The sequence below is a fragment of the Simochromis diagramma genome, unplaced genomic scaffold (assembly GCF_900408965.1).
Source record: "Simochromis diagramma unplaced genomic scaffold, fSimDia1.1 OVJJ01000320.1, whole genome shotgun sequence".
NCBI classification, from domain to species: Eukaryota; Metazoa; Chordata; class Actinopteri; order Cichliformes; family Cichlidae; genus Simochromis; species Simochromis diagramma.
In genome coordinates, this window is record NW_024386773.1 from 5,012,061 (window position 1) to 5,032,691 (window position 20,631).

Below are 20,631 nucleotides of genomic sequence, written 5' to 3' on the forward strand. Positions count from 1 at the left end.
ATAGGCATTGTGTGTTGCTTTTCTTTGCTCCTCTGCTTTCCTGTTGGTCAGTTTATTCACAGATATGAACTGTATGTGTATTGCTTCAGTTTTAACCCCAGACTGTTTGCCTCCGTTCGTCGTCGCTCCATTTGTGTAACTTGGTGTCTCGCTGCTCTTCATTCTCCACTCCTCATCCCCTGTGTCACCTCCTTATGTTTTTTTTACTGCATGTTGTTCTGTGAGTTATGGTTTCGGGTTTTGTTTGTTACTAGTTTTCCCAGTTTAGGTTTATGTTTAGTTCTGTCCTCGCCTTTGTTATTTTCACCTTCTACAATAAAGCTCCCTCGCATCACAGCAAGTGCCTGCATTTTGGGTCCTTTCACACAAACACCACACGACTGCTGCCGCAGCCGTGACATGAAGTTCATTTGTAAAACAAATTAATACTTCTGTTTAAAGCCGACCTTTTATACTTTTCTTTATTTTCTGTCACACCTATCTGGTCATAGTGTTGAATGAGCAAATCAAACATGCCGAAAGTTTTAAATAATGAAGCATTGAAATCTGCTTTAGTAGAGTCCAAGGACAAAATGAGAGCTATAATAAGCATAATTGGCCCACTTCAAGCCGCTGCATGTTGTTGAGCTGTCTAACCTTGAGGATTACCTTAAGGACAGATTTAGATTTAAGAGGCTAGAAACATGTACTGAAAAATATTATCCTTGTAAAACAAAAGACACTTCAACTTCCTCTACAGGGAAAAAACCGAGTGTGTGCATATATGTGTGTGTGTGTCTTGGCTAACTTTGGTTCATAGTGATCAGACCTGGATTTCCTATCCCCATCTGTTAAGTTTGGTTGCTCGGTGACTCTGTTGATTTTGGCATCAGGACCACAGTGTGAGTTTCACATTCTGGGTCAGGACTCCAAAGTGGGTTATTCTGAACTACTTACATTGGCAGGGTTCAGTATTTCTACCATACTATTGGTTCAAACCCTTGCCACAGGGTGCCAAACTTAGTGTGGATGACCTTGATTTAGTTTTATGAAGTTTTGACCTCCCATACCTCCAGTATTGTTGCACGTGCTCTTTTCCAAGTGTTTTAAATGCATGAAACATTTAAAATTCATACTCCGGCTTATACGGTGGCCCCGAGAGGACAAGTGCACTTGTCCTGCAAAAGCACCCAAAACACAACAGAATGATTTTTTAAGCCAAAAAAAGAAGAAAAAAAATGATACAGCAAAATAGTAGAGCTCCTGGGGACACAATAAAAGGGCGGGTCAGTGAGAGAAGTGGCAGAAAACGTGAAGAGACTGTAACTGAGACAGGCTGAAACGAAGTGGAGGGTTCATCTGTGTCACTTTCGCAGGTGTTCTGTCACATTTTTGTGTTAACAAAAACACTTCTGTTGTGTTTGTGATTTTTTTTTTCTTTATCTTTTGCAGTGTTTTTCTATTTCCTGGTGTTTTCTTAAGCTGCAGTGTGCTCGACCTCTCAGGGCCACCAAAGAGGCTGAAGTATAAAAACATTCAAAAAATATTCAGTATTCACCCACAAATGCTGACTTTAAGTACTTTAATTATATCATACATTCAGTTTCTAGTGAGCATGTTTTCTTTCATGATTAATTATTTGAATAAATAAACCTAAAGCTGCATTTGACTCAAAACTATGGCTTCGTGTTTTTGAGGGATGAAGAATAATTTTCTGAGATAATCACATTAGCACATGCATAAGATCCAGCATTTTATGATAATAGTATCACATCTTAGACACACTGAAACAGCCGGATGCTTGTAGTTAAGGAGGTACAGTGTGTCATCCACTAATATGATGATTAGCATTTTGCCCCTGTGATGCATCCATCCGTGTATGATGGAAGTCCTGTTTGTGTGTGTAAAATAAAAAAAGAGTGTATAAATATATGTTTGCGTGACTGAAGCAACAATGACTCAAAAATTTGGCTGAATGTAAATCTCCATCTAAAAGTGCATAAACAAAACATGATAACGTTCAACAGAGCAGTTCAGCAAAGTCGGATAAAAGGGGCAATTCAGCTCTACCTTAGCAAATTTGGGTTGTTGGTAATAATAAAGTTCAGCCAAACATCTTTGTGGTTTATTAACATGCTGAATAAGGAGGTTTGCACAATCATACACAGATCATTGCATAAAGGCTGTTTAGAAGAAACGGCTAATGGTAAAAATATAGTCATGTTGTTGTTTTAGCTTTAACTAGACTCGCTATTTGAACCACATGAAAGAGCCTGAGCAGATGGCATCCAGACTGTGTGTTTACACACAGTACTCTTCTATAAAACCGACTGACCTTTTCACTTTGTCAGCCTTTATTGCGTTCTGTTAGTTTTGTCTTTACTGCCGTAAAGGAAAGGCTCTTTTGGTAAAATAGCAAAATAATCTTATTTTGCCTCTGTCTTATTTCCTGGTGATGCAGCTATAAACATTTTCATAGACATCAGCAATCGTCTACAACTCACACTATCATAGTTATCCAAATGAGGGACCTGAGAAAGAAAATTTAGGAGTTTTTACTAAGAATAATTTAAAAAAAATGCTGAGACAAAATCTGAAACCAGAAGTAGAGTCAAAAAATGTCAAGGAGCACTGTGTGGCAGACAGGAGTTGGACCCAGAATGCAGGCTCTCAGACACAAGGTTTAAACTAAAACAAACTCAGCTTTATTTGCTGGCAGGGGAAAGCATACAAAACAAAACTACACTGGAAAATCTAAGTTCATAGGGCAACACAGGGCAAGCATAACGCACAGCAATGAGGGACAATGCGACACTGACACAGAAAAACAGGGCTTAAATACACCGGGGAATAACGAGGGAATGAGACACAGAAGGAGAGCACAGCTGGGGGAAATCAGAACTGACGAGACAAGGAAGCAAAGCAGGATACACTCACATGAGACACAGACCTTCAAAGTAAAACACGAAGTATAACACTGAGACGCAAACTTAACATGGTGGAGACAGAGCAACTAAGAAACACAGAGATGTAACCATACGGCAGAGAACTCTAAGAACCAAAAGACTAGAGATGATCAATAATACACAGAGAGAAATACTAAGCATGGAACACAAGAAACTAGACTCGAGGGAGTAACAAAAGACCAACGATGAGAACATAAGTCACAGTACAAAGTGACAAAAAAAAACAAACAAACAAACAAACACACACCCCACAGGAAACTCAAAACACTTCAATCAAAAACCCAGGACCGTGACAAAAAAAAAACAATCAGGATCAAAACAAAAAAAAGGCACTGAAAAACCAAAGCCCACTCTACAAGACACTTGGAGAGGTCAAGGGATTTCTGTGTATATCACAGGCAGTATAAACCTGTCAATCAACATGTTCACGCCCCTAAATTAACAGGAACAAAGCCTTTCCTGTATCAGGGTATAAATATGCTTTCTATGCCTTTGGAGCCAGTAACAAGAGGCCATTAGAGGAACTGCTTCATTTCTCAGCTCTGCAGGCTGCTGTTTGGTGTATATGTGCACTGACTGGGTTCATTAGCAAAGTCGCTGCAGCTGAGCAGAGGGAATGAGAGCGAAGCTCATGCAAACATAAAAACTGAATGAACACTTTCCTCATCATAGCCAATTTAAAATCATTTTAAACTTTAACAACAGATTGAGACAGCTGAAAGAGGAAAAGATACTTTTTATAAATTTTTGGTCATCCTTTTATTCTGTCTACTATAGAAGCAGACATTTCTATAGCAGATAGTGGAAAAACAGGTACGTTCTTGTCATTTAATTGTTTAACTATTATTAAATTACTTAACACGTATATTAGACCACCTCTCACAAAAACAAGAAGACAAAGTACTTTATAAATCAAACAGAAAATAAGATTATTTATCAGCCAAGTAACAAACTGAATATTTTTATACCTGTGTTTAAGCCAGCAGGACTTTAAGCATTGATTCACACTGATTCAAGCATAACAGCGTAGAACTAGCTGACTAAAACTAATTTTTCTGTCAGGAGTGCAAAACAAAATAATTGTTTTGTTTTTTTTCTGCTTTTTTTTTTTTTTTCATAAAACATTGCATTTAAAATGTACTAATGTTAATTTAACGCCATTGTGGCATAAACCTTATATTGAATGGTGCACACTGTAAGTTATTGATTTTATTTCCATTTTCTGAGATTGTTCAACCCGAATCTACGGTGTGTGGGCGAGCCAACAGACCAACGCTGCCATACTCAGAGTATAGTGAATATATAAGCGTCCTCCATCTGCAGTTTGTGCACATATTTGTGGGTCCGGTTCAAGATGTTCTTTGGTTAATTTTTCCCACAGATGTCGGTGCTCTGTTTCCTGTTTTGGATTGTCTGAGAGTAAGGGTGGTCTTGTTGATTTAAATGTTCGCATGAGTGACTGTGGAAATAAAGAACATCAATTTAAAATTAACAAAGAAAAAGGAGGAAATATTTCTTTTTAATTCAAGTGACTTAAGATATTCAATGTTTTTGGCTTTAACAAACAGTCTTACACATCCAGTTACTAATATAAAGAGTAAACAGTGACAGATCCTTTCTCAAGCAAACGTCTGTTTGGTCTCAGCTCTTGTCGCTTGTTTGGTTTGATCTTGTTTTCAATCATTTCTGTTATAATTCTACTTCCAACATTAGCGTGGTTGATTTCTTGTATCGTAGACCTCATGTGATTGATTTTGTGACTCACCATTATTTAGGATTAACTTGGAAATATAAAGTGGTTATATTTGAGGGTTTGGGATATCTTTTGTTAGCACGTGTCTCCTCATTGGCTAAAACACCTCTTATTTACTCTGCAGGATGTCAGTGAAGCTGCGATTTGACTCTCCCTCAGATGGAGGCCTGATCCACAGAAGCCGCTCCTTCACTGGATTCTCTTCTCTGACTGGTCGACAGAGGTGAATGACACTTTCCTATTGTTTCAACCAATAAGAAAGAAATTGTGTAATAACGACTAACACTGGTTTACAATTTAGTCTTAAAGAAACAACTAGTAAGAACTAATTGGGTCCTGTTATCTAAGTGGATCTTCCAAAGGATGTCCAAAACATTCGCTCACTCTCAGATATTTATGCCAGTTTTAAAGAAGTTAGCAACTGTTTATTTGACAAAAGAAAAGGTTTTTGGTAAGATATCAGAAATGCTCCCTTTCCTCTCTCATCTGGCTGCAGGGGTGTGTCTGTCTGGGTTTGACTGGCAGGGAACAAGTCAACAAATGTGTGGTGTAGCTACATATCATGGGCAGACAGTGTGTAATTAGTGTTATTTTTTTTAAAGAGCAAAAACCACAGAGGCGTCTAAACTCTGTTAAGTGTCATGTAGAGGTATTGGTGCTGCTAAATGTGCTGTAGCTATAAAGTACAAGTGTTAGGATTTAACTACTGAACTGGAGAACTCTAAAGCAGAATACTGGGAGAATCACACTGTTTAGCAGGAAGGTCAAACGATGCAGTGACAGATCAAGGACGTAGCTGGAGCACAGGGAGAAAACGGGGGGAGACTGGCAGAGAAGGCAATCTTTAAATGTCAGACAATCTGGTGAGGGGTGGGTGTGAGAGCTGGTGTTTGAATGCAGCAAGTGATTAGTCGATTGTCTTCAGGTGTGTCTGCAGCGCCAGTAGAAAGCCTCAACTGTTGAAAGGAAGCACAGATGTAAGAATAGAGATGGGGAAAATTGAGGGAAGGGTGTGGTTACAGAGATGACAATAGACAGAAGGACGAGCAAGTGGATGCTACAGGTGCACATTTTGTGAATGTTACGAGTAGTTTGGCCACTTTAACCAGCCCTGGTTTGTCCCTCGTGTTTATTAGCATGCGTTGAGCTCATCAGTGTAAGCATTTATTTGGTTTAACGATAAATAGCCAGCCATAAGGCAGCTTAAAGTGGCAAAGGACAACAAGTCTGTTTAAGGACTCGCTTGTTTTACTTTTGGTCTCTCTCTCCCTCCCTGTTGGTCTTCTTGTCTCGTCCTCCTCTGGGAAGAGTCTCCACATTTTCTTCCCTGCCAGCAGCCAGCTCGTTTTCTCGGGAGACTTCATGTCAAGCAGCAGACGGAATTATGGAAACACCAGTGTTGCCATTATCAACATTCACTGTATCATTATGAATTGATGTAAAGAAATCCTCCGTCAGGGGGAAAAAATCCTGACATTGCATTATGAAATAATGGTTTATCAATAAAATTTAGACATTAAGTGAGTGTGACGAGGATCACGTTAAGTAGAAAAAGTTTTATAAAACCGAGTGTCAGCAGTGTGAAGCCTGAGTTTTTGACTTGTACAGATACTGATCTCATTATGTGAAACATTGAGTCTGAATCTCTATAAAAGAAAAACGTGCCACTGTCTAAAACAAAACAAACAGAAGTTTGTTGGGAGAAAAATGTCTGAGGAATTGTTTCGATTCTCGCAGCTGTCAGGATAAATGGGAAGAAAAAGAATTTTAACTTTGTGATTTTACAGATATTAACTTTGATACTGTGATCATGTTATAAATCATCCCTCTGAACTGTTTTTCTCCATATAGTGAAACAATGAATGAGAGAAAATAAAAACGTCACGTTGTGTGGAGGGAATTCCCTTCACCCTCAGACAAGTCTGTTCTCCGCTGATGGGCAGGCGGTGAAAGCACCACAGACTTTCAGATGTTATTCGCGAATGAAAGAAGACAGAGTGATAAACACCCAGATGAAAACTGTCAGTCCCCCGAGAGAGGCCGAGAACAAAATGTTGTGTTAAAAAAAGAAAGCAAGCAGCATTCCACTTCTCTGTGTGTGCGTGGCTGTTTATACTCTATACACACAACACAAACATCCACACATTTTTCCATCCTAAACACACATCCCCCATCCGATTCTCCATAAATCTTTTTTTTGTATTCACCATAGTGCACAGCAAACATATCAAATGTTTAAATTCAGAAATTGGACCCAAAAAAAATAGCCATGTTTACCACTGTGCATCCCCTCTTCTTTTAACAACAGTCTATAAATGTGTGGGAACTGAGGAGACCAGCTGGTGGAGAGGAATGGCGCCCATCTGGTCTGATAGACGTTTCTTTCTGCTCAACAGTCTAGACTGCAGGCAGCCCAGTTCAGCACCTAGGCTCTTCTTCTGCAGAGTCATGCTGTATGCAGTTTGTTTGCGATTGTCTTCCTGAAGCATGAAAAGCCTGCCTGAAAAGATGTCGGTTGGATGGGAGCATATGTTCATTTCTGAATTATGGATTAAACCTTGATTCTTTTCTCTCTTTTTTTTTTTTTTTTTTTTTTAAGTCATTATGTTGTAGACTTGCTGCTGTACTTTTGGTCATTGTCCTGTTGCATGGCCCTGTTGCAGCTAAGCTTTAGCCTTTGACAAATGGCCCCTCATTTGACTCTGAAATAGTTTAATATACAGAGGACTTGGCTGTCGACTTTGAGACTGTAATATGCGCAGGTCCTGTGCCTGGAAAACAAGTCAGAATCATCCACTGTCCATCACTGTGCCTGATTGTTGGTATGAAGCAGTTGCACTGATATGCTGTATTTGGTTTTTGCCAATCATGGTGCTGTGGATTATGGCCAAACATCTGTTAGTCACATCTATCCAAAGAACATTGATCCTGATGTCTCTGTGATTGGGTCGGATGCAGCTTTGCAAAGCTATGTTAACCTAGCTCTTCCCTGAGCGTTGCACGGTCTGACTTTGGGGTTAATTTACTGGGACATCCATTCCTGTCTTGAATGCTTTCTTTCTCACAGTACAATGATGAACTTCAAAGTGTTTGGAAATAGACTTAATCCTTTTCCAGAATGATGGACTGAAACAGTTGCTTCTTATTTAAGATCAGTGTTGATCTATCCCCCTTGGTATTGTATTCACTCACACTTGGATCACTACTTAACCTCCTAATTCCTACGCAACCTGTAAGGGTGTCCTTTTTCACACACTGCTGCGCCCATTTTGGCTAAGTTTTTATTAAATAAATAATGACACGGTGTAATATGTCATACTTTGAGGCTTGTATTTACTTAATTCTAAGACCGGCTAAGATTACTATTTATTATGTCCTGATATATAAAAACCTTAGACTTGAAACTGGGTGTGTTTTCTTGTTACCATGTTCATCGTCATGCACAAACTTGACATTTTATTTATTGCACAGACAGTCCTGAATCATATGGACCACATTTGAGTGTGTGGGGTTTCCTCCGTATCAGACAAAAAACAGGTGGTAAACCTACACTGGTCCAGACTTTATGCTGGAGGGCCTTATAACACACTCCCACTAAAGGCTACCTGCTTGGATCCACACTTAATGTGGATTGTAGGGGCTGGATTAGATTTGGGCCAAAGACAGGAGTGTTAATATACAGGGAACTACATGGGAACAGGTTTTACTGATGAACACAGTTGAAAATAAAGAGGTAGGAATATAAAAACAACTCCAACAAGCTCTTTTTTGATAACAATTTATGTAACTACAGATTCTGATTTACCCTGTAAAAATGTTGTTATGACTATTCATTCACTTTCTCTGTTTTTAGGACGTCTTCTGTTCGTAACTCTCTTCGCGTCAAAGCCATGACGGGAAATAAAGCCAGCAGGGCGCCCGTCTCCCCCCGCAGAAGTTCAGGCGCTATCTGGTCTTTGCAGCCGGCGCAGGTCGACAGGGTTTTTCAGGCACTACGCAAAGGACTCAAGTATGTGTAGTACTGCTGAACTTAAACAAGTATCCCACTAAACATTAAACTACAAGCAGGCAGTGACGTACCCAGTGCTATAATACTAAACTTGTCCATGTCTCTGTAGTATTTTAGTGTTGCAGCTGGTCAGCGCGAGGCTTGTTTCCACCTCCTTACATTTAGTTACTTGAGTGGTTCCAAATCTGTGGTTTGACCCTTCAAAAGTCCACAAGATGAATAGGAGGCAGTCACATTTATGATTAATGATCTTTTAACAGAGTAAAATTGGTTGATTTTTGATATTTAGTTTAATTTTTGCAAAGAATATTTTACGCTGTCAGTAAATGTAGCTGTACTTTTCACATCTGCTGCTACATGCAGTAGATGTTTGGTAGTCCCGAGCTGGAATTTTTCAGCTGATATCTGGCAGGTAAAGTTTGTTCATCTTCATAAAATGTTACTTTTAATTGCGTGTTTCTCTCTTCAGGGACTACCTGGAGGGTCACCAAGCTGAGATGGACTTCCTGTCTTCACAGCAGAGAGAGACGAAAAGAAACTCGAGACTGGTGAGGAGGGAGAGAGGAAGAAAGTCTGTGTGTACATAAATGTGTGCGCCTGGTGATGACAACAGTGCTGATGATAATTATACTTTTCTGTATTTTCAGGCTTTTCTTTACGATCTGGAGAAGGTAATGTGTTTTCATTTTTTCCTTTTAAGCAAGATCTTTAAGTTATTTAATTTGAATGGATAAGTGATAATAAATGTTTCTCAAGCTTTCAAAATTCAATATGTTTTTTTCTGTTTTTTTTACAGGAGATCAGGTCTTTGGAGAGATATATACGACGATTAGAATTTCAAATCAGTAAGGTAAAATTTTGGATTTTAGACTGGTTTTTCTCGGCTGTAGTTGAGGTTGATGAAAAATCTACTAAAGCCTTTGTTTTGTAGAAAAGAGTCTAACTCCATGCAAGCCTGGTGATTATCTTTCTGTCAGTTACTCAGATGTATTTCTATGGTATGAATTCACTAAACTATTACTCAAAAGCTTTTAAAAGCAGCAGATGAGCCACCCCTGTCGCACAGGGAGACACTTTGTGCTGCACACTGATTAACCACCAGTCTAATCCGTTATGTAAAAGAGGGGGAAAGATGTTGATGATGATGTTTGTTGATGTTGTTACTCTTCATCTGTTCCATGCCTCTGCAGGTAGAGGAGCTGTATGAGACATATTGTATTCAGTGGAGATTGTGTCAGGGAGCGGTCAACATGAAGAGAGCCTTTTCACTGTCCCAGTCCACCAGAGCCTCCAGAGAGAGTCTGCTGGAGCTCAACCGCAACCACAGACACAGCCTGCAGGTAGGATCAGTGACATTTTGGAGAAGTATTTTTCCAAATGTTCTTTGAAGTTTCTAAAAGTTCAAACTAGCTGGAGATGATGTTGCACAAAAAAGGGAATTCATGCCTCGTTTGTTTGTTTGTTTGTTTTGACAGTTGTCCATGTTGTAGGCACATTGTGTGTAGAATTTTTTTTTTTTTTTATTACACCAGATCATATTTATTCTTCCTCTCTGGCACCTACTGTAGGCAGCAGTCTAGCTTACCATGTGCCTTCAAACCTCCCAGAGAGAATCTGTAAACTGTAGACTGTTTTTGAGACGTACTCACAGCCAAAGTAGCAACCACATATCCATCATGTCCGAGGAGCGCAGTGGCAAAATAAGCCTTTGAATGGTCATAAAGTTTCCAAATCAAATATTCTGACATGTGAGTGATGGTACTGCAGTGATTCTTCTGGTTGCAGCAGCAGGATAAGGGCCATTAAAAGACAGCTGTAGACTCATTCATGCCCTCTGTCGATCTGTGGTTTCTCTTTTTCATAGATTCAGCTTCAAACATGTGCCCACATCTTCTTTTTCTCAGCTCCTCACAAACTTTTCTTACTTTCCTGTGATCAGTTTTTTCTTTTCATCATTTCACCCTCAGTGTTTTTGATATCACATCTTTTTTTTCTTTTTCTTTTTTTTAAACTCTCCTCTGGTCTTACACACACACACACACACACACACACACACACACACACACACACACACACACACACACACACACACCAGATCTTATGAAGATTAACTTATATATGAATGGTGTGCTCATCATTTGTTTGTATACACGGTTGCATGCATGCCTATGTACTCTCCAGCATGTACGTTCTTACTTCTCCTTCACTCAACAAAAGATGTTCAGAGTCTGAAGTTTCTTTAAATTTAAAATCTCTGACCTCTGCTAAGAGGTTTTTCAGAACTGAACACTCTACTTGGATGAGAGGTGATAACTTAAAGCTCAACTTGACTTAATCCTACAAAGCTTGAATAACCTCGTTTACTGAGAATCTTTTACACGAATGGTGCAGCTCTTAGGCCACTGATGTTCTTTTCTCCAATAATCATCATCATCCACAAGCTTACTTAAATTTGGGGGTATTATAGGAACAGATGCCAAATTAAGTCAAATACAATAAAAACAAAAACAACGAGATTATTAAAATAACAATCATTCCCACTTCTGGGATGATTCAGGACTTCTTGTGCTTAAAATACAGTTAGCACAACATGTAAATTTCTTGGGTTAAATGTTCTCATGTGTTCTCTGATAGTAGAGGCTGAGATAATAAATACAGTTTTCAGATGTAACAAGATACTTTTCTGTAGGTACTAAGGGCACCACAGCATCACAAACCATTTTACTGCATCTGCCATTGTGATTTTCGCAGGTGAACAGAAACTCCGTAGAAGAGCTTTTGTTTTGTTTTTTTCTTTCTTTTTAATATCAGCAGCCACTGGAGAATTGTTCTTCTGCACACACAGTTTCTACTGTCCTGGCATATAAGGTCTTGACAGAGTGAGAAGAAAGCCAGTTTTTAAGGATAAAGTCAACTTCCCATAGGAAAGATTAAAGTGTTGTTTTATTACAATTGCAAAAATCTGGGTGTTTGTCTTAAGATTAAGAAAACGGACTGAAGTTTATGTGGATTGAAGGAGTTAAATGATAAACTGAAGCTGAAACTGCGCGCTTGTAATTAATGCTTGCATGCAGGTCACTGTTTTCTAAAAAGACCTTGTTTCCATAATAAAATAAGAGTGAAGTTAAGGCTGTGTAACTTCACTTTTCAAGTCAAATCAAGAACTAAAAATGCCGGCACAATACTGACTCTTTTGTTTTTTCAATTCTAAAGAAGCCTCTTTGGCAGCGTAACACAATAGTAAATTAAATTAGTGAGATTGTGTAGGCATAACATAAACATCTTACATTTTGTTTCTTGTTGTGTTTGGATTGTGGTGATTGTGGTTTTCCTTCATTTGATCAGCTTTTAAACATCCAAACATGCCCACCATGCAATCAGACAGACACATGAGAAACAATGTGACCATAATAAATGGAGATCTGGTAAATGAACTGTTGCATGTTACTTGTATATATGCTGGCCTCATTATTTAAAACTGACCATATTTAATATGGGCAGGCATGCATCTATATTAGGAATGATGTTAAAAAGTCTTCACTACTGATAAATTGGCCACTTGGTCCTCAGTTTTGGTCTGTGCTATGCGACCTCCTGCAGTTTCAGCCCACACAGATGACAAAAGTCTGCTCGACACATGCTGCTTCATCTGCTCTTCTTTGTGGTGAAGTCCAGCTCTTAGCCAGAAAGTCAGCATTAAAATGCAAAAGCATAATAATCCTTTAAAGGTTTCCATAGAGAGAGCCAGAATAAATCATTAAATGAGCACACTGTTGTTTACTGGGGTCACTGTTTCTTTTACAGTTTGTTTCTTCCCTTTAAGTTCAATCATGGTTGTTTTTATTATTTAGACATAATTCATTGCTACTTTAACTGTGGTTAATAGTTAATAAATGGAAGCTAGACAGATGGAGACACAGATGACAATAACATTTAATGTAATTATTATATTTATTTATATAAGAAAATTCATTTGCATGCATGCATACCTACATTAAATTGTGTTTTTCATCATGTATTAAATATTGCGCTACATAGTGGTCGGCTGGCTTAAGCTCAGGATGTAGCGCAGGTCCTCTACTAATCAGTTAGTAGTTTGATTCCTGGCTGCTCCAATCTGCAGCAAAAGCATCCCTGGGCAAGATACTGAACGCCAAGTTGCTCTGTGATGCGTTCAATGGAGTGTGAAAAAGTGATTGAATGAACAGGTGTGAATGAGGCATGTTGTATAAAACGCTTTGACTGCTCCAGTAGAACAGAAAAGTGCTGTACAAGAACCAGGACATTTATGGTGTTCTGTTTGCATGTTGCAAAGTGTGTGAACTTTATTGAGATCTCTTTAAACAAATGAGACATTTTTACCTCTGGACATGTCACCTGTGTTAGATGTTAAGAGTAAAAGGATACTGAGGATTGCTGATGGTTATTTCTTAGTAATGAAGTGCATAAACCTTTCCAAAGATTTTAAAGAGATTGGCTTTTGGCTTTAATTGCTGAAATAAATATTGGCTATCCTTAAAATGGTCGTTTCCAGTGAGCTGTGAGCTGTGAGCACAGTCAAACCTTCTGTTTGTGAGGAACAGCAAATCAAAAGGTAAGGCAGCTAAGGACCTAAAACAGCTAGACCAGGTTTCAGAGAGTGGATGACTGGGAAAGCTGAACCATAACCTGATGAACTGTGAGTCATGCAATCTTCTGAGAAAATAGACAAAGAACTGTTAGAGAAGATCTTTTTTTCTCTGTGTGTTTACACTTCTCTGCAGGACATGTCAACAATGGAAGGAGAGTTAGAAATCCTGCTAGGAGAGCTACACATTAAAATGAAGGGTGCGAACACACACACACACACACACACACACACACACACACACACACACACACACACACACACACACACACACACACACACACATGCTGCCTTCAGAGCCCTGAGCAATTTACAGATTATCAGTGACACACTATCTCCCAGACATCTAACGTCTGCTTTCACTTGCAGGTCTCATCGGCTTCGCTCGACTTTGTCCAGGAGACCAGTACGAGGTTGGATTTTCTATTTAAAAACCAAGAATTTTCAGCATTTGCATGCAAATAACTTAATGTGCAGGACAAGTGAAAGAAACACCATCTATTGTCTCGTCCTTTCAATCAAGCTTTTAATATTTACATTTTAAGTGTACAGCTGAAAGTTCTTTTATTGTTGATGATAGATAGAATTGAATCATTTTGAAATCTGAATCTCTGTCCTGGGGGGATGTTTTGTTTTTCTAACACCAACCAACAATAATGTCAACATAATTAATTTTTTTTTTTTACAACAACTTCTGGATCTCATCCAGAAATGTTACTTTGAAGTCCCCCAAAGTACTAGAAAAATTTTTTAAAAAAAACTTTATTTAGAAGATAATTAAAGGACGTTTTGACATTTTTAAAAAAAAACTAAAAAAATTAAATAAAATAAGATCTCTCTTTATAAGTTCATTTATTTTTGCTGTGCAAAAGTTTAAGAAATGGAAAAAATAAAGCAAACATTTTAAAAATAATGCCATGAAGACTTAATCAATTTAATCTGAAATGCAACAACTATCACTTAGGTTCTTTTTGTTTGTTTGTACTTTGTATTTGTATTTTTATTTGTACTTGTATTTAAATTAACATTTCAAACTATAACGTGCCAAATTTGTTATAAATCCTCCACAAACTACCTGCACTGTCAGGAAAAACAGACAAACTGTGAACTGAACCTTTGGACTCTTAGACCAAAATTACTGACTTTGGTTGGTGTTTTATGGTTTCTGGATGATGACGTCGTGTCTTAATGATGTCACATTGACAGGTGTTAGTACGACTGGGCCGCCAGCGATGGAAGATCAGAGGGAGGATTGAATCAGATGATAGTCAGTCATGGGATGAGGAGGAGATGGTCTTCCTCCCACACATTCACCACAACTTTGAGATAAAGGTAATCGGACATGTCTGCAGGTGTACGGCAGTGTAAACACCTATTGCATATTTTTATTCCAGAAATTTGAATACTTCATCTTTTTTGTCCTTTTAGGAATTTTGCTATTACAGTGACCTGTATTTCTTTGGGCTGTAATTTCTTTCCACTCTGTGTTTGTTTTACTGTTTGTGTAGGGAAAAAAAACTTTCTGTGTGTATCTTTAACCAATGGCATCCTTTTGTTTTAGGTGACGGAAGCAAAGGGTTTGAGCTGGCTGCTGGTTGGCATGGTAACGTGTGCAAGCGCAGACTTCTTTGTGGCAAGGCCTCAGGTGATGTTGGTGGACATCACGGAGTTGGGAACCATCAAACTGCAGCTGGAAGTGACCTGGAAGTACGAACGCAGACTTCTTACACACACACATGAAAACAAGATAAAGATCTGATTTGAAACTAACCGATGAGGTGATGACGATGATGACAACTCTGAAATGCTGGTATTTCCTCTGCTGTGATAAAGGGTGAAGTGGGAATAACCAAAATTCCAAAAAGGAAATGAGAATAATTGGATGACAGATTGAGGACTTAGGTGTGGGCAGCTGTGTAAGAAATTTTAATCTGTAGCATAAAAAATATTAAAGTTTTAGCTGAACTTTTGTCCTGACCTCTCCATCATGGCTCCACTTTTTGTCCTGCTGGTGTAGATATCATGTTCCATGAGACACATGAATGATAAGTGCAGCTGGTCCACGCGACCGCATCAGAAACGTTCCTTTTTTCAGTGAAAGGTGGAATGACGAGATGACAGATTTTACTACTGGATAACAAGTCATGTTTTTTCCATTTATTTCTCAGCCAACGTAATTTCTTCCTTTCTTTCTTTTTTTTAATTTCAGACTTTTTTTTTTAAAATAATTACTTTTCCAGATGCTCACAGCTGTAAAACCAGAGAAAATATCAAATTGAACAAAGCAAGCCACAACAAATGATGTTACAGATTCACATCCACTCGTCCTGCTGAAGCTGTAGCTGCTGTTTTCTTCATTCTCAGCCTCAGTCTCTGCCGCACCTCTAACCTGAGCCAGCTGTTGCTGAGCAGCTGATTGAATACAGAATGAACATTTTACTCACACACACATACACAGTAACACACGCAGACGCACTCCGCTGTGCCCTTGCACCATGACAGATCACATTTCAGGCTTTAGAGGGGCCAGGTGGAGGACGTTTCACAGATCCTCCCCCTGGAGAGATGGAAAAATCACACAAAGCTGTACAAGGCTGACACACACACACTCACTCACTCACTCACTCACTCACTCACAAACAAAAGGCTGCTGTGGCCATACGCACACATACGCCCACTATGCACCTCTGTTAAGCTAAAAGATAAGTAACATTTCACTGCTTTCCCTTCGTTTCTCTTCTGCATATAAAATGTAATAATGTGACAAAATGAGTTCAGCAAATACAAACAGATGGAAAGAAAATGATTCACTGAAAGCTCAGATTAAGAAGAGAAAAGATTTTTAGCAAGTCGAATGTTTTTTAAAATAAACATTCATGCTCCAAATCACTTTTTTTTTTTTTATCACATCTTTTTTATTGTTAATGATTACGTTTTTAGTAAAATACAAGTCAGAATTATAGCTTTAGCATATTATCATATCAACTTGAGAAGCACTGCACTTTTTGAGGAAACCACCCACTAATAAAACAGGCCATGAAAATTACAGAAGCAGTTAGCGCTTCACTTTGTGAAATGCTTCTAAATGTGAGGAAAGGTAACCAAAAAGCCCACAACAGCATAAATGTTGCAAAACTCTGAAAAGTAACTCATTGAACAGACGGCTAATGATCACGACCAGTTTAATACCAAATAGATAAAAACATATGTTTATGCAGTGCATATCATACAGTTTGTTGTGCAGTGTATAACCTTCTGTGTGCTAACACCTCCAGTCCATTTGACGGCACTGAGAAGCTGAGGCCGCTGTCTGGAAACAAGCAGTCAGTGTCCAGCAGAAAGAGTTCAGTGTACAGCTGGACGGCACCGAGCACCCCCTCCTTCACTGAGAAATACTTTATTGTACGTATATGTGCACACACATGCACGCACTCAGGGGTTTTATTAATGCAAAGCACATGTACTGGTAGCAGGATTCAGCATCAACCTTTTCATTCAGTTCTGTTTTTATTCCCTGTTTTGTTATATTGCCAAATTTGTTTATTGTGATATTATCAATGAAGTATATCCTAAGTTTTGCTTACATTTTTATGTAAATAACTCAAATTCATAGCACACTCAGACTGTTTATCCTATTACTTTTTTCAGTCTATGGTGCGTGAGCTGCGGGATCAGGAAGGTTCTCTTCCATCTCTGGTGCCCAAAAGTCATCCCAACAGAGGAGGAATGTCTCTGCTCAGCTACCTCTCCAACCCTTCAAACACCTCTATCGCATCAAGCCACAGTCCTCAGGGCCCATACACCCCGAGGTATGACGTGTGAAGTTAAAAGGGTTCAAATGAAGGGAGCACAGTGGCTACAGAGACAATACGTGTTAAGAATATTAACTCTTTTGTATTCATCAGCTATAAAGCAGTGTTTAGTAGCATTTTTGGATTGTTGCTGTACAGAATAAAAAACCTTATTTCAGATGTAAGTAATAAGCGTAAGAAGTTAGTGCAACCATTCTGGCTTTATTACACCGTTTTATTTGAATGTGGTGGGAATTATCCAGCATAATTATTTTAGTCAAGACTGCTTTCTGGTCAACTGTCCAGTCTCTCAAGGGCTCACAGCTACCCTTTCAGCCCGAGTCGAGACACCAGTCTGGGAGGAAGTCGGACTCAGCTGTCGCTCGGAGAGGAAGAATCCCTGGAGATCTCAACAGAGGAGTCGGAGACAAAGAAGAGGGTGGACAAGAAGGTAGACGAGGAGAAGGAGGAATGGGGAGTTGTGTTAGAGAGTCCATCCTTACCAGAAGAAAGTAAAACAGACTCCGTTATGACCTTACAGAGGTGAGGATTCACTCAAGAGAATACTATGTTTAAATATGTTTTTATTGGTTCCCAGAAGCAAAGAATTGGTTACATGTGAAAAGCAATTCAAAGAATACAGGCCACAACTACAGGAGTGAAATAGCATGTAACTGAGATGGAGGGAAAAATGATATATAATGATTGTGAGACAACCAGAAGATGAGGAGGAAACGGAGCAAAGACAGGAAGTACAACAACAAGATATATCTAAGCTTAAAGCAAAGAAGGAAGTTACAATACAGGATACAATATTTAACTTACAAGGGGGAAAAAACAGCTTTTTAAAAGATGCAAAACCCCACGATTTGAGATGAATTTCTTTTTTGAGTCAATACTTTCTTTATTGATAATACTTGTTAAACCTTCAAATGTAAAGTTAACAATGACAAGAGGTACTCCTAAAAGAGCCTAAAACAGGAACCTTCCTGTTGTTTATCTGTTCATTATCTATTCTGGTGTCATAAGAATGGCAAAAATCCATTTTAACAATCACAGGTGAAAGTCAGAACAGAGGACGAACTATGACCGTACCAGCCCGGTAGCTTGATGCAAAGACGCCTTAAACTTGGCCAGTGGAAGAGGAACAAACAGACTAGCACAGTACTTCTGGACAGTAATAATAATGTTTTTACCTTTAATGCAGGTCGAGCACTCCAGACATCCTGAGAAAGAACACATGTGGAGAAGCAGAGCCTGAGACCCACAGCGTAGCCCCAAGTCAGGACACAGTCACCGGGCAGGTAAAGAGCCCACACTCGGGTCATAGAAACACTTTGCTGACAGTCACTTTCACACTGCAATGGTAAACGATAATTAAAAGTCAAAAAAGCAGCTGTACCTGTTGTTTTGATGTCCTTGACCTAGCTTTCTACTTGTTCCAGAGTTCTATTTAAATGTGGGCTTGAGGGGGGTTGTTTTCACTTTTAAAAATAACCTATTAATATATCCTATCTAACAATGACTGTACCTTCAGTGTCGGTTTCAGTGATGATTTGTCACAATTGGATCTGCAGCTGTGTTTTGTAATTGTATATAAGAATGATACACGAGTGGTGGCGTGAACACTGTGGGAACCCCTGAGAAACGGCACAAAACATTAAATGCAAAGACAAGACAATTGATTTACTGCTGTTTCGCTTTAGCAACTAATTATAACAAATTAGAGTTAAAGATATTTCAGAGTCAGACAAATTTCGACCAGTTTTCTTAAAAGAAGACAAAGAACTGAGTGCATCTAAGTGCTTGACTGCATGTTTTTCATTGAGGTGAAAAAATGTATTTATTCAACCTTCAATAAGACATTATGAAGCATTTTTGTGGTCGCTTTTTGCAGTTTTATCTCATTTCATGTGGCCTTTTCATTTTTCAGCTTTTGTCATCTCCTTTCTGCTTGTCTGTGTTATTTTCCAGCTTCTCTCTTTTCTTCTTCTTTTCTTCTCTCGCTGTCACAGCTCGGTTTTGTCACCTCGTGTCTCTTTCGTCTGGTCTTCTCATTTTTAAACTCAGTTTTTCCTACTTTGTCCCAGGACTCCACAGATTGTGAGGAATACTCTGTCACAGCCTTGCCAACACCACCTTCTCAAACCCCAGCTGCACCGCAAACCTCCCCCGCAGCAGCTGCTCCGAGGCTGGCTGTGAGCGGGGTCCAACGTCATGCCCAGGCGCTCAGACTGGGAGCCATTATTGCAGAGCTGGAGAAAATATTACAGGATCAGAGCTGTGCTGACAAGGAGCTGAGAGCATTGGAGCACCAGATACTGCATCTAGCCACCATACTGAAGGTAGCTGTGTGTATTTATACAAAAACTGTAGAAACGCCTGTAAACACACATGCTGTGAGTGAACCTTCTCTTTCCTCATGTCTTACCAGAACGACCTATCACTGCTGAGAAGCTCATCATCAGAGGAGACTCTGGCTGTTGAGGAGGTGCTGGGTAGCTTTGACTTTCTGTCAAACGACCTGAACGGAGATGATGACGCCTCCTGTTTGGGAAGCCTGAGACTGAAGGACAGTGGGTGAGTTCAGAGACAGAAACTTTAGTCCGCAGCGACCTGCAAAAAGCCTGATCTATGCATACTTTCTTTTCCCATTAGCATCAGTTCTTTCCAGCAGAGCACGCTGAGGAGTCATGGAATTCTCTCTCAAGGCAGCAAGTCGGCTTCTGAGGAAGAGCTAGTCATCACTCCTCTGACCTCTGGAAACTGGGGTCTTGATCAAGCTCTGGAGACTCACCTGGATATCTGTTGCATCCTGCTGCAGGTACAGAATCTTCATTCTCTTTTATTTTCAGATACATGCTCACTTTACTTGAAATTTCATACTGAGATACACATAAGGGGTCCAACGTCTTCCCCTAAGCATTTCACATTGCTCTCTTTAACAAGTTCTTCCGAACAATGCTGTTCATGTTTTTGTAGTAAGTTTTTAGATAAATACATAAATCAACAGTAACATTGTTACAGTAAACCATTTCTCATACTCATAGTTTATTAGTACCTAAAACATGACCCACAGAAAACTGGCAAATAGAAAGTGGAATTAGTAATCAAGTTATTATATGGGGGGGGTTCCACTCATAAGCGACTATTTGTCATGTGGTGCCGTGTGGATAGTGGATAATTTAGCAGACCCAAATGCAGACATGTGAAGGCTGAAGTTGAATTCAAAGCGATTATTTAATGTTGAAGTTCAGAGATTAATAAAAGTCAAAACCAATAATCCAAAGACAGTTCAAGGTCCACAGTCCTTATGTAAACAAGCACAGGCTAAACAGAGCTAGAGGACACAGCTATGGGGGTGACGCAACAAAAAACAAAGGAAGATTAAGGCGATATATTTGCAAGAGGTGATGAGAGAAGAGGAAAGACGTGTGGGACTTCAACACAGCTGAAGACAGTAGCAAAATAAAACTGGGAAAGTAACACTTGATACAAGAAAACAT

General features: G+C 39.2%; 1 protein-coding gene across 3 annotated transcripts in view; it reads left to right on the top strand.

Moving 5' to 3' along the window:
* The window catches only part of ripor3 (RIPOR family member 3), a 57,554-nt gene that overhangs the window by 25,635 nt on the left and 11,288 nt on the right, over positions 1-20,631 (top strand). For 2 of the 3 annotated variants that reach the window (XM_040004308.1, XM_040004300.1), the window contains exons 3-19: positions 4,823-4,921; positions 8,552-8,707; positions 9,177-9,255; positions 9,355-9,378; positions 9,504-9,557; positions 9,898-10,047; positions 13,471-13,534; positions 13,704-13,747; positions 14,541-14,666; positions 14,896-15,041; positions 16,610-16,736; positions 16,983-17,143; positions 17,432-17,668; positions 18,333-18,429; positions 19,216-19,470; positions 19,560-19,705; positions 19,784-19,949. In XM_040004308.1, the coding sequence (XP_039860242.1) occupies positions 4,824-4,921; positions 8,552-8,707; positions 9,177-9,255; positions 9,355-9,378; positions 9,504-9,557; positions 9,898-10,047; positions 13,471-13,534; positions 13,704-13,747; positions 14,541-14,666; positions 14,896-15,041; positions 16,610-16,736; positions 16,983-17,143; positions 17,432-17,668; positions 18,333-18,429; positions 19,216-19,470; positions 19,560-19,705; positions 19,784-19,949 (2,130 nt within the window). In that variant the 5' untranslated portion in view covers position 4,823. Of the gene's footprint in view, positions 1-3,292; positions 3,759-4,822; positions 4,922-8,551; positions 8,708-9,176; positions 9,256-9,354; positions 9,379-9,503; positions 9,558-9,897; positions 10,048-13,470; positions 13,535-13,703; positions 13,748-14,540; positions 14,667-14,895; positions 15,042-16,609; positions 16,737-16,982; positions 17,144-17,431; positions 17,669-18,332; positions 18,430-19,215; positions 19,471-19,559; positions 19,706-19,783; positions 19,950-20,631 lie in introns of those variants that run through there. The other variant, XM_040004293.1, reaches the window with a different exon arrangement.